Source organism: Podarcis gaigeae (genome assembly GCF_964106915.1).
Source record: "Podarcis gaigeae genome assembly, chromosome: 13".
Classification (NCBI taxonomy): domain Eukaryota; kingdom Metazoa; phylum Chordata; class Lepidosauria; order Squamata; family Lacertidae; genus Podarcis; species Podarcis gaigeae.
Genome location: NC_139689.1, coordinates 20,143,554 through 20,157,309, shown reverse-complemented (window position 1 = coordinate 20,157,309; position 13,756 = coordinate 20,143,554). Strand labels below are relative to the sequence as shown.

General features: G+C 46.5%; 1 protein-coding gene and 1 long non-coding RNA gene across 2 annotated transcripts in view; one reads left to right on the top strand and one right to left on the bottom strand.

Moving 5' to 3' along the window:
• The first annotated feature begins 1,924 nt into the window (after positions 1 to 1,924).
• LENG8 (leukocyte receptor cluster member 8) overlaps positions 1,925 to 13,756 on the top strand; it is a 20,142-nt gene continuing 8,310 nt past the window's right edge. The window contains exons 1-8 of the mRNA XM_083710232.1: positions 1,925 to 2,904; positions 6,917 to 7,094; positions 7,647 to 7,766; positions 8,310 to 8,423; positions 9,221 to 9,503; positions 10,790 to 10,943; positions 12,390 to 12,575; positions 12,809 to 13,147. Coding sequence (XP_083566358.1) covers positions 2,867 to 2,904; positions 6,917 to 7,094; positions 7,647 to 7,766; positions 8,310 to 8,423; positions 9,221 to 9,503; positions 10,790 to 10,943; positions 12,390 to 12,575; positions 12,809 to 13,147 — 1,412 coding nt within the window. The 5' untranslated portion in view covers positions 1,925 to 2,866. The remainder of the gene's footprint in view (positions 2,905 to 6,916; positions 7,095 to 7,646; positions 7,767 to 8,309; positions 8,424 to 9,220; positions 9,504 to 10,789; positions 10,944 to 12,389; positions 12,576 to 12,808; positions 13,148 to 13,756) is intronic.
• LOC310829490 lies at positions 4,347 to 5,967 on the bottom strand. Its single transcript, XR_014557285.1, has 3 exons — positions 5,617 to 5,967; positions 4,804 to 5,269; positions 4,347 to 4,422 (listed from the first exon to the last, which is right to left on the bottom strand). It is a non-coding gene; the product is annotated as an uncharacterized lncRNA (long non-coding RNA).

Here is a 13,756-nt window from a genome sequence, read left to right as displayed (position 1 = left end):
AAAGACCATTCATCTTCACACACATACAATTATATCATTTCTGCAGTGGGGTTGCTATGCAGTTGCTAAGGCTTGAACCGTTATATCCAAGATTACTGTTAGTCAGTGCTTTTTTCCCTAAAAAAATGTTTAGGGATACTCTCATTTTGACTCAAGAAAATCACTATTTTATAGTTTGAATCGGGAAAAATAAATACAGTAAATGGACAAAAGTACAAAGATTCATAAAATGTTTAGAGGTATGCATACCCCTGCGTACCCCCAGAAAAAAGTACTACTTTTAGTGAAACTGCAAGGTTTTTTCATTCTAGCTGGGTTAAAGACACCTAACTTGAAATGAAATGATAGGACCAAATAAGCAGTTTGGGATGTTTTAAAATCAATGAATATATGAGCATAAATGTCTCAAACAAGCATTAGCTCACTAGGTTGTCACCACACAAATTGGCCATGATGCTTCAGTTTTATTATGGATGCCATCTTACTAGAAGCATGTTTAAAGAATACCAGATATATTTTAATTACGGTGCAGCTCTCGTCATCCCTGACTATTGTCCATGCTTGCTGGAGCTGATGAGAGTTGTGTTTCACCAACCTCTGAAGGGCCAAAGGTTCCTAATTCCTGTGCTATAGGGATGCAATTCTTTGCACATTAACCTGGTAGCAAGTCCTATTGAGACTTATGGCTGTGCTCACACCATACATTTAAAACGTGTTTAAAGCACATGGCTTCCTCCAAAGAATCGTGGAAACTGTAGTTCCCAAAACCTTTAACATACTATAATTCTCAGGTTTCTTTGGTTATGTGCTTTAAAAATCTTCTTCTTTGGTGATCACTCGTAGCCGAGTAAGATTGTCTTCCACAAGCATGGTTTGGGGTGGGTTTTTGGAAGACACCTGTGCGTGAATTTGTTTTATGTGTGTAGATCATTGCACGCTGACCAACGCACAGTCTTTGCAGAAAGGCTCTGTTCCGATGGCATGAGTGGTCACAATGACCAGTAGATTCTTATATGCTTCAGCCTTCATCCGCCTTCACAGCCGTTGTAACATACCGCTTATCATCCACCTGTTCTGCCGTAGAGGACTTCTTGGATCATTTTTTGCCTAGCTCCTTCCCTTTGACCTTACTGCCTTGGTTGACCCTGCTGCGAGTACGAGATTCCTGACGGCTTCGCTCACAAGGGTCATAGGAACGTGTAAGAACACTCACCACGACAAGGTGATGATCCAGCGAGTGAGGGTTTAAAAATATGGCGCAGTAGGAACCTAACCATTTCCAGAGTCTGTGTAGGAGTAAACGACAAGGACTTTAATAAAAGGAGGTGTGTGTTTGTTGTTGTTTAGTTGATTAGTCGTGTCCGACTCTTCGTGACCCCATGGACCAGAGCACGCCAGGCACTCCTGTCTTCTACTGCCTCCCACAGTTTCGTCAAATTCATGTTGGTTGCTTCTATAACACTGTCCAACCATCTCATCCTCTGTCATCCCCTTCTCCTTGTGCCCTCAATCGTACCCAACATCAGAATTTTCTTCAAAGAGCGAGCACTAAAACAGGAAGGGGGAAGCTGTTGCCCTCCATATTGGCTATGCTGGATGGGGTTGATGGGAGCTGAAGTCTAATAGCCTCTAGAGTCTAAAACCGTTTTAATGTCTATTAGCGATCCTGCATGTTTCCATTTTGATCCCATTCGTCGTCTCAGGGGCAGTACCTACTTGGCACACTTTGACCTACCAACAGTTGCGGGGGAGAGGCGGGGATTCGAACCTGGGGCACAGAGCCAAGAACCGGTGCCCGTGCCTCCCTCCTACCGGACTTGCGCAGACCTCCTCCCCTCAGCGCCGCAAGAAGACTTTTGACTGACAGACGAAGCGTCGAACGCCTCTTGCTCCCTCCCCGCCTCTTCCTGCTTGGCCGCCGGAAGGAAGAAAAGGCAGACGGAGGAGGAGACGGAGACGGAGGAGGCGGCGGGCGCCATTTTGGAAAAGCGAGAGGCTCCTTCTCCGGCTTTTTTGCCAGCGCGGAGACCCAACGGCCTTGCAGCGCTTCCCGCTTCTCGCTGCGGCGCCGGAAGGAGATCAACGACGACAACAAAAAAACCCGAAAAGCCGCCCCGCTTCGCCTCCCGTCGCCACCACAGCAGCGGCGAGGCCGAGAGAGCCGCTTCCACCCTTTATATTTCCCTCCGCCCTGTTAGGCTGAGGGGAGGAGGGGGCGAGACCCGGATGAGGGAAGAAGCGGCCGACTGAGGGAGGCAGGACGAGGCCGAGCGGAGTCGGGGAGAGCGAGGTTGGCCTGCGGTGGGCAGGCCGGGAGGGGGACCCCTGAGTTTTGTGGGGGGCTGCCAGTTGGGAGGGGGCACAAGGGCAGGGGGTCTCCTTCGCCAGGGAAAGGAGGGGGCGTTGGTGGAGACTTGGGTGGGGCGGGGTAGGAGAGAAAATACACTTAACTTGGGGTACAGCTTTTTATAAACAGCCGGGGGTACACAGGATATTAGACCCCGGGGTTGGGGCGACAAGGAGGGCGCATCGGCCTCTGCAGACCACAGCTCCTCTTACTGGGAGGGGGCTTCAGAGGGAGATCCCTGACCTTTCACTCTTTAGGATTTTGGCTTTTCGGGAGCCTCATTCCCTGCCCCCTCCTCTCGCCCTGTGCTGGGCGCCCTAGAAGTGGGCGTCGAGGGTGCCCAAGGGGCGTCCCCAGGTGTCGGCGGTGCCTCGAGCGGGATGTTCATCTCGCCCAGTTAACTTCCTTTGTTTGGCCTCTACTTGTGGAAAAGAAGAAGAAAAGGGGGCGGGCAGTCGCTCCAAGAGAAGGTCGCCGGGGGAAGGATTGGTTTCTGCTGTCGGTTCCACGGATCTAAGGATGGCTGCCAATCTAGGCGACCAGCGTGCCTCGGAATGGTGATTGCAGCGGTTTATTTTAACTTGGTCGGTGGGGTTTCTTTAAAGGAGGAATTTGGGATGGCCGAGTGGTTTTAAAATGCAGAAGGCTGTCCACTGTACTTCTGGTAACCTGATCTGCATTTGCTTCCGCATTCTATGCTCATAACAATGTTGCTGTGTGGCTGGAATAATAAGCCAGCTGTTATCTCTCATAACCTAAAAGGGCTAGGAATTTGTTGCTGTTAAAAGATATTAACTCACCAGATGAGTGTGACTAAGGAAATTGGTTCGTTTCCAACGTTGAAATTCTATGTGGCTAAAATTCAAACCCAGAGAAGAATTTACCTTCTCTCTCTCCCCGCCCCAATCTCAGGAGCACTAGGGAAGACCCCTGCTGCATACCTTTGAGTGCCACTGCTAGTTAGCACTGAGCTTGATGGGCCAGTGGTCTGGTACAGTGTAAGCCTGTATTATAGGTTCAAGCATCAGGTGGAGGAGCAAATTGAGATCAGTTTTTACGTGGCTGGATAGGCTTGTGGAGGAAAGAAGAGGTACTGATCAGAGCTTAAGAAGGGGCTAGGTCTGGCGCTGTGGGTAAAAGCCTCAGCGCCTAGGGCTTGCCAATCAAAAGGTCGGCGGTTCGAATCCCCGTGGCGGGGTGCGCTCCCGTTGCTCGGTCCCAGCGCCTGCCAACCTAGCAGTTCGAAAGCACCCTCGGGTGCAAGTAGATAAATAGGGACCGCTTACTAGCGGGAAGGTAAACGGCGTTTCCGTGTGCAGTTCTGGCTCGCCAGAGCAGCGATGTCACGCTGGCCACGTGACCCGGAAGTGTCTCCGGACAGCGCTGGCCCCTGGCCTCTTGAGTGAGATGGGCGCACAACCCCAGAGTCTGTCAAGACTGGCCCGTACGGGCAGGGGTACCTTTACCTTTACCTTTAGGTCTCTCGTAGATGAAAGCTTGCGGCTATAACAGCTTTCTGGATGAAGGTAAAGTCTGATGTCTTGGCCCTGGTTTGATGGCATCAAGATTGATGGCCCTGGTTCTGTAGAATGAGAAATCAAGTTTAATCCCACACAAAGTTATGTGTTACATAACAGGAAATTGAAGTGAAACCCAAATACTGTGTACCAAATTTGTTGGCTAGCCAGTGCAGAAGAAATGCATCTAGCCTAGATGTTTTGACAGATTTTATGGTAACTGCCTGCTATCATCTCATAGGGGAAATGTGAATGTCTTAAGAGATAGGACCAGTGGCCAGCTATAACAGCAGTAGAGTTGTATTGAGGACACATGCCAAACTAAACATGTTTTTGAGACTTTGGTCACTGAGATCATAATTTCACCTTGTGACATCATAATGGCAATGATTTCACAAGTCTGCTGGTCTTGCAGAGTTGACTATAACAGGACATTCAGGAGGAAGGAAAGTGAGACCAGAGTGTGAAATGTATAGTACTTATCTTTTTCAGGCCTCTGCTTTTCCATTAGTCATCAAATGTGGGTGAGTGTTGCATTTCCTCTGCAGAAAATTGTCCCTGGGGCAATTAAAAAAAAAAGCTTTGTTATCATTTTCATTAAGTAAGGTTCTTTACGTTTTTGGGACAAGTTCTGTTCTTGAGTTGTTTGTGTTTTCTTTCCTTTTAATCGGCATTGTAACTATTCTTGAGAACTTGGTTATAGAGCAGCATATAAATTCCTGTACTAAATGAATGTTTTCTTTAAGTATTTCTAGACTACTTTTTGTGCCTGTGGGCCTTCAGAGCATCTAACAAATTTAGAACTATTGAAAGTCAAATGCAAACAAACAAACAAATCAAACAAACCAACAGCAGAAAAGCTGGCTTATTTTATTCTACTTTGGAGACAAAGCTTGTCTCCCAAACTGTTGCTGGACTACAACTTCCATTGTCTCTTACTATTGGTCATGCTGGTTTAGACTGATAGGACTTGAAGTTCAGTAACATCTGGAAGACCATAAGTTAGTCACCCGCTTTCTAAATGAATAAAGATCTAGTGGTGGTTTTGAGCAGAAAAAAATAACATGGTTAAGGCAAGCTTCACAGCAGCTTGCCCAGTTGCTAGGATTACCAGTCGAATAGTTGGTTGTTGTCTGTTGGCAACTAATTATTTGATCACAGTCAGATAAAGCCTAAGTTGGCACTATGTAGGAATCACCTTTTATTATTGTGTCACCTATTAGCAAAGCCTGGGAGTGAGGGAGCTTACCCATCTTTAATCTGCCATAAGTGTAGCCATCTTCAAACAGGACCATAGTCATCACTGGCAAAGGTAGCACCCTTGGATCACCAGTAATTTCAACTTGTTTGTAGCAGAGACCAGGCTGCCTAATTTGTGTGATTGGCTGTCTGCTCTGTCAAGCTCCTGTGTGAGAGAGGTCTAGAGTCTAGAAACTTGTTCACACTTATTGTGGAACAATAACCTATTAACTAATTTGTTTCTGTAATTAGAATATGTATGCCAACTTTATGGACAACTTAAGGGTTTTTTTTTGTTCTAATACAGTTAATGTTTAAAAAATATATGCCCATTTTTTGCAAATACTTCACCAATCAGTTCACCCGGAACTTTTTGGACTGATCAAATGCTCAGCCTTACTTTGGGGAGCAAGAGTAGTCTCAAGGGAACCAAGTAGAAGGACACAAAACCTGGTATGCTTGTGCGTAGGATACAAATGGTCAACATAGAAATATGAGATTGTAGGCTAGTACCTTTTATGGAGCTCATTTCAAGGTTGAGAGTTGTCCTGAAAATAAACAAAACAAAGACTTTGCCTGATCTTGCATAGTGATTATTTACAAGTAATCCTGGTTCAGATTAGGATATAAATTGTCTCAAATCCGGGGGGTGGAGCGGGAGCACAAGGCTTTCAGAAGGGAGGAAACAGCAGTCCTCCGGTGTCCGTTTTTTTCTGCATTTGCTGCCTCAGTTATCAGTCCTTGAACTGGTTTGATGTCACAAAGGGCCTCTATTGGCCTTGTGAGTCAGCTACCTGGCTGCATGTGGTGCCTTCTGTTGCCAGGGCCCTTTAGCTACTGTTGATTTGAAGGGGCTTAAGTCAGCCGTGGGACACGGGTGGCGCTGTGGGTAAAACCTCATTGCCTAGGACTTGCCAATAGCATGGTCGGCGGTTCGAATACCCGCGGCGGGGTGAGCTCCCGTCTTTCGGTCCCAGCTCCTGCCCACCTAGCAGTTTGAAAGCACCCCTAAGTGCAAGTAGATAAATAGGTACCGCTTTATAGCGGGAAGGTAAACGGCGTTTCCGTGTGCTGTGCTGGTGCTGGCTTGCCAGAGCAGCTTCGTCATGCTGGCCACGTGACCCGGAAGTGTCTACAGACAGCGCTGGCTCCCGACCTCTTAAGTGAGATGAGCGCACAACCCTAGAGTCGTACACGACTGGCCCATACGGGCAGGGGTACCTTTACCTAGTAAGTCAGCCTTGGTCTAAATTAGTGAGAGTTTTGAACACAAAAGGGGAGCCTTTTTAGCCTCCATATATGGGCCACAACTACTGTCATCCTTAACTATTGGCTATGCTGGCTGGGGCTGGGGGGAATTGGGAGTTCACAACAAATGGAGTGCCACAGGTTCCCCCATCCCAGATTTAGAAGGCCTTAAACTTCAGTGTTGACGCTTCTGATTGGTGGCAATGTGCCATGAGCATCCTGGTCACACCTTCTGGATGCTGATAAATTGAATGGTTTCAGATGCTTTAGCTGGAAAGGAATAGCTTATAAGGTAGTCCTGTGACATGAACCTAGTATAATTTACTTATGTGAGACTCTCTAGCTGTGAATATTGAGAGGATTTGGATCTGGGTTCAAATGATACTGGCTGACTGGGTCGCCTTGAGCATTCAGTCCTGTAAATTCAGAAGAATGATCAAGGAATGGCAAACAGAAACTGAAAACACTGCTCAATTAAATGTTTTAATAATAATAATAATAATAGGCTGTGTAATAACTGAGCCTGGAAATCACTAATCTTTCATCCCAATATGTCACCTTGTAGGGCTCCCCAGTACAATCTGGGCAACGGGAGCAGCAGAGAGAATGGAATGGAAGGCCCCATGCATGAGAACCCCGAATGGGAGAAGGCCCGTCAAGCACTAGCTAGCATTAGTAAGGCCAGTGCTGCTGCTGCCTCTGGCAATAACAAAGGTGCCACCAATGGACAGGCTAATGCACAGGTAAGAAGGTTTAATATTTCTTCAGCTGCCTGGAAAGGCATCTTGGAGTAATCCAAGAGGTTGCACAATTCTTTGCCGGTTTTCATACTGTGCAAGTCTGCTTTTGACAAACCTTTGGAAATGTAATCTTAACTTGCTAGCTGGAACTCTGCTCAGAAGCCAAAGGGGAGGCTTTGGCCAAGGCTCCATAGCCTAAAGCATACAGTAACTGCATAGAAATGAGCATGAATGCTACGAGCGTATTGTTGGCAAGTCTTCCATAGTGTGAAGAACAGATTCTTCTTGATTTGGGGAGGATGTAGACTAGGCCAGGAGCCTCAGCTTTCTGGGACAGATTTGGTGTCTGCATTATTGGACTCTGGATGCCTGGGTAGCATGATTGTATTACTGAACAGACAGACAGACACACACACAACCAAATCTGTCATTCTGAAACTAAAGTAGTAAGATCTTGGAGTGATTGGACAGCTAGCCTAGCTCCTATTTCAACAAGGTCAAACAAATTCGCGAGCATCCTTTTATGATATATATATGTGCTCTTTTCTTCTATAGTATGCAGCCCAACAAGGAGAATCCTTACAGCAGCAACAACAGCAACAGCAACAGCAGCAATACTACCAGTGGTACCAGCAGTACAACTACCTCTACCCCTATAATTACTATTACCCTATGGTAAGTAACAGCAACTGGCCAGCCTCCTAAGCTCCCTCCCAGAACGCCTGCTCATCGTAACTCCATTTCTTTAGTTGAGAGACATCTTCAGCAAGGATCCTAGAATTTCGGAATGATGGGGGGGGGGCAGGAAGGGAAGGCAGTTCCCACCACATCAGTTGGGCTTCACCTATGCCCTCCCTCCATCCTGTACCAAATCAACAGGGTAATTGCAAAGCAAACTGCGGAGAAGCTGTGCCACAGAAGCATAACTTGCTGCTGGAGCTGTTTATTTCTGCAGTTCAAAGCAATATTGAAGCAAAGAGGTCTTTGGATGTCAACATGGATAGAAAGCTTGTTGAGTGAAACCCTTTGGTTCTGGAGGGCAGGAAAGGCAGGGCAAGAAAAAAAGCCCTCTGTTCAGTCAAGTGAGATTATGGCCACCACTATGAACTGCCGTATAGAAGGCATGGGGAAGCGGCCAACTTTTATATTGCATGTGAAGTGCCTTCTTATGTTGAATATGTCTCTTCTGATATGATTCCATGGTTTGCCCTCCCACAGAATGTCTACCCTGGGTATGGCTCTCCTGGACAATACGGTGTTCCAGGTTCTTACTCTTCCACAGCATCCCAGCAACCACCAGTTCCTGGACAGCATCAGGGAAACATGAACCAGGTAATGGATACCTAAACTCTATTTAATTTTTTACACTTGCAATTAGATGTCAGAAATTGATTTTACAGAACATTTTATTAAACAAAATTTACAAAATCTTGCCAGAAAAACTTGCATTTTTTTTATAAGCCAGGCAACACTAGAAAGGACAGATAAAAATTTAATTTCTAAGTAATTTCTCCAAATACTGTATTATCTCTTAATGTAAAGAGCTATTTTAGCTGACGAGGGCTTGGTGGGTTACAGAAAGGCTGTTGGATTATCTGTTCTTTCGCTGCCAATAGTAAACAGCTTCTCTGGAAAAGAGGGTGTTGCCTGTATTAAAGGCAGCAGGAGGAAATGAGCTTTAATTCTTTGCCTTCCCATATGTCTAGCCAAACTTGTCTGACTCAGCCAAATTCTTTTGGGTGTGATGCTACCATGGATGTGGGCAAGGCCAGCTCTGTATTGTGCTGTGCAGTTTAACTGTATGACTTGGGTTTTTTGGCGTTTCAAATTCTTGCTTCAGAAGTTTGCGGTGATGGTACTTAATGACTGGAGTGTGATGCAAAAGAAATATAGCACATAGAAACATATCTGCGCAGCCAGGGGCTCAAAACAGATTCTGACTTTCCTTCCCAGTTCTGAGAGGGGATGGAAAAAGGGAGGCCGGGGTTCTAGGTTTTCAGGCAGAAGTGTGAAGCTATGGTGTATTTGACTCCTGCCTGATTTGAGGACTTGCACACTTAATGTTTACTGTCCATGAATGTGGCTTCCAGAGATGGTGATGGTGCCAATTGCCTTCCTTTTTCTCTCAGCCTCCAGTCCCAGGTATGGAAGATGGAGGGATGTCCTACCCAGGCCAACAGCAACAGATGCAAGTCCCCAATCCCCCGCAGTCCCCTATGCAACATCCCAGCCATCCTTCACAACATAGCAACCATCCCATGGGCTCTGGGGGGCAGCAGCAACAGGGGGGGCCTCCTGGAGGGCCGCACTGCCAGCAAAACCAGTCTTCAAACCAGTACAACCAGCAGCAGCATTCCTACCAGGATGCCGCCAAGCCCAAGAAAGGACACCAGCTGTGGAACCGCATGAAACGTGAGTTTCTAAGGGCCAGGGCAGTAGCAGCAGCAGCAAACATGGTGCCCTGCAGATGCTTTGGAAGGCTGCTTCCACCATCCCAGACCCCTGGCTCCACTAAGTGGGGCTGACAGAAGTTCTGGTCCACATCTTTTAGAGTGTTCTTGGCAACCCCTGCGCTAGAGGGGGGAAAAACACGTATCACCAGACTCACATAATAGGTTGAGGGAAGAGAGGATGCTGCAGACATGTGGGTGCCCCTTATGGAAAAGCCTAACGAAAGCTAAGAAAGTCAAGCCTTGTCAATTGCTTGAAATGGTACTAGAAGCCACTGAATCCAGCCAAGAATTGTGAACTGTTGATACCATTTTAGTAAAGTTTTAATATATGGGCTTGGACTCTTGAGAAACACAAACAGCTTCTGCATATCGTTACATACCACCTTTCCTCCAAGGAGCTGAGAGTGATGAAAATGGTTCTCTCTCTTCCTGTTTTACCCCCTCAAAGCAACCCTGTGAGATAGGTTAGGCTGAAAGACGGTGACTGGCCCAAGGTCACCCAGTGATCTTCATAGGGATTTGAATCTAGGCTGTCTCCTGTCTTATTCCAACACTTTTTTAACCACTACAGCACACTGGTTCACGTGCAGTGTGGATTTCCTACTGCAGCCCCTTGAATCCTCCAAAAAGCTGCTCTTTAGAGTTGGGAGCCTTCTAGACATCAGGGAGCTTAGAGGGGAGAATCAGCAAGATAGGGAACCCCCTTGGGCAAGTTGAAGCGCTTCCCAGTAACCCAAAAAGCTCATTGGATCAACATTGAGATAGTTGCACTTAGGTGTTTGATGCAATAAGTTAGCTGTGTCTTTACTCTTGTCTCTCTGATTTCAATGGGAAGGAGATTTCTTTTTTCTTATAAAAGACCTGGCACCCAGTCCTGACTAGTTGGGAGTGCTTACTGCATTTCCAAATAGTTAAAATACTCCTTTATTGCTGTGCTTTCACTCAAAGGAACTGCTGTTTCTCTCTAGTTTTACAGAGACGAATGGTACCACTTACTGTCTGTGGCCACAGTAACTAATAAGAGTGGGAGCTGCTTTCACCAAAGGGCCTTGCATCCACAGTAGCAGGTGGCAAAGGAACTGCTGTTTCTCTCTAGTTTTACAGAGACGAATGGTACCACTTACTGTCTGTGGCCACAGTAACTAATAAGAGTCTCCCTTATGGCATTTTAAGTCTGTGTCTAGAGGAGGCTGAAGGCCAAATTCCAAAAAAGAATCACCACAAAACCCCTCTCTTTCCCAACAGAAGCACCTGGGTCTGGTGGTCTGAAATTCAACTTACCAAAACGCCCCTTTGTGGTAACAAATCAGAACTTCAACTCCTCAGAGCAACAGCAGCAGCAACAACAACACAGCAACTTTGGTTCCCAGCAGAATTCTGAGAAACGCCACAATCACAGGTGTGCATAAGTTCCTCAGTTTTTCATTATTTATGTTTGGGTGGTAGGCTCTCACACTTCTAGTAAGGGGAAGGAAACTGGGATGGTGGCAAGCAAATCTCTAGGTTGCAAAAATCCCCTTGCCTGTGGCTCTGCTTTCTGGGGGGGGGGGGGGAGTTAGTGATTGTTCCATATTCCTGGGAATACTTCATTTTCATTTTTGTACATTTAATAATAATAATAATTTTTATTTATACCCCGCCCTCCCGAGCCAAGGGCGGCTAACACGTTTCTAGCCTTCTAGTTCTAGGAAGAGGCTGGAAAGCACCTGGTTGCTTGGTTTCAGTGTAGGGTTTCTGGGAGCAAAAATTCTTGCTGCCACTATAATTAAGATTGTGCACTGCTGAGTTTCTTGTAACCCAAGGTTTCTGATTCAGAACAGCAGCTGATGTTCAGCCTGTAGAAATGAAGCACCTTACTTACTTTGTATCTGTTCACTTCAACCCAGCCCAGATTATTAAATATACCAGTGATTTCCACATCGTGGTCATATCTGGTCCCCATTTCACCAACTAGGATGCCATTATGCTAGGAGGGAAGCCTGGGAGCAGTGCTGCCTTTTGCTTGGCCATCGCTGCTCTTGGACCTTTACTATAGTGTCTCACTCTCGAATCCCTAAAGTTCTCACAGCACAGAGGTGTACATGCAAAGATGGGAATCTCTGGTCCGCAGCCTGAATGCAGCCCACTAGGCCTCTCATTCTGGCTTGCTGTACTTTCTCCCCACGCCCTGCCCCTCATTGAGCCTACTTCTGTCCTTCCTTGAGAGCCCCAACTAAGTTCTAGCTGCCACTCCCTCCTTCCTCATTGAGAAGCACTCCAGGCATGCTCTATAGCCAGGTGTTCTTTGCAGCTAGCTAGTACCTTTCAGTACTAAATGAGAAGATTGCTTAAAGGCTTTTTGTGTTTCATTGCTGAAGCCTCTAAAACATTCATTTCTTTCTGGAGGTTGGTCCATCTCCAGCTGATGCATTCATAGGAAGATGTGGCTTTCAAACTGTTTGTGAGATAGTGTTGAAAGAGCTAAGTTCAGTGAATTTCAAAACGAGTTTGGCTCAGAAGAAATTACCATGCAATATAGATTAGTCTCTTTCATAAAAACTTTGGACCGTGTTGGTAACGCTTCAGAGAGGCCATACCCTGAAGAGTGGCATGAGTCTTGGTGAGGGGTTTCTTTCTGTTTCTGAATGCTGCTTGCTGCTATGTTTGCCAGCCTAACACAGTTAGACGTAGTCTGAAGGTATATAATAAATAAGATGGTGTTTTCCCAAAACTTTTGCTTTTTCTCTGCTTCCTACTTAAACATGGCAAAAGCCTTCAAAGTGTACTGAAGGCCTAAATAAAGGGCTTAGCATGACTGAGAATATGTTACTGGAGCCTTGAAATATAAATAAAATTTTCCTTGCAGTTCTTCAACGGGGAAGCCAGAAGACTGGCCACCAGACATGAAGGAGTACGTCCAACGCTGCTTCACTGCCTGCGAGTCGGAAGAGGACAAGGACCGCACTGAGAAGCTGCTCAAGGAAGTTCTACAAGCCAGGCTGCAAGATGGCACTGCCTATACAATTGACTGGAGCAGAGAGCCGCTTCCAGGGTAAGTAGCTGCAAGGCCAGGCATGTTACATAGGATTTGAGATTTCAGACTTGGGATCACTGACCTTAGTTGCTAGTTTTGCTGTCCTTGCTATTCTGAGTGAGATCCAGGGCGTTTGGAGAGAGGCATGTTGGGGGCCATGGTTTTTCATGGCAGATTTTCCTTGAAAGGCGCATGTGGGTAAATACTTGATTGCATCCAGAGCACTTATCAGTCCCATGCTTTCTCTGCAGCTTGGGCCGAGACAGCATGGCTGAAAGTCCCAAGAAGAAACAGCAGCGCTGGGAGGTGTCTTCTCTCCACTCACCACGGAACTCCATGCAGTCCAGCCTTTCCCAGCAGCAGCAGCATCAGGTGCAGCAGCAGCAGCGAAGTGCTGGTGGCAACTCTCAGCCACAGCGTGGAGGAGGTGGAGGGGGAACGGGGGCTGGTCGGACTCGCGGAAATGGCTTTCCCACCAAGTTTGGAAACCGCAATGTCTTCATGAAGGATAACAGTTCATCCTCAAGTGTTGATTCACGTTCCAGGTCACGTTCCTCGTCACGGTCTCCCAGCCGCCACTTCCGACGGAGGTAAGTAAAAGAAGCAAAATGGGAACAGAGACTGTTTCTTGGGCTCTCCCTAGAGAGCCAGTGTGGTGTAGTGGTTAAGAGCAGTAGTCTTGCGATCTGGGGAACCGGGTTCGCATCTCCGCTCCTCCACATGCAGCTGCTGGGTGACCTTGGGCTAGTCACACTTCTCTGAAGTCTCTCAGCCCCACTCACCTCACAGAGTGTTGTGGGGGAGGAAGGGAAAGGAGAATGTTAGCCACTTTGAGACTCCTTCGGGTAGTGATAAAACAGGATATCTACACTACACTTGATCTTAGCCAAAAGGCCGAGAAGCAATGATAAAACGGGATATCAAATCCAAACTCTTCTTAGTTTGCACCAGGTCATTAAGGGGTGTGTTGGTTAAGTGGCATATACTGAACATCAACAGAATTGTATTCGGTGTAAGAGCTAGAAAATTTAAAAGGAAAATTAGCTCGGCTAATTTGTAAACCAGGTTATTTTATGATTGTACAAACAGCCTTAAGGTTCGCAAGAGCTAGTGGGGCAGGTGTAACATGAAGCTGATTACAATATAGGACCTTGACTTGCATAGAAGAGTTAAGAGATGAAACACATTAACTTTTCTTC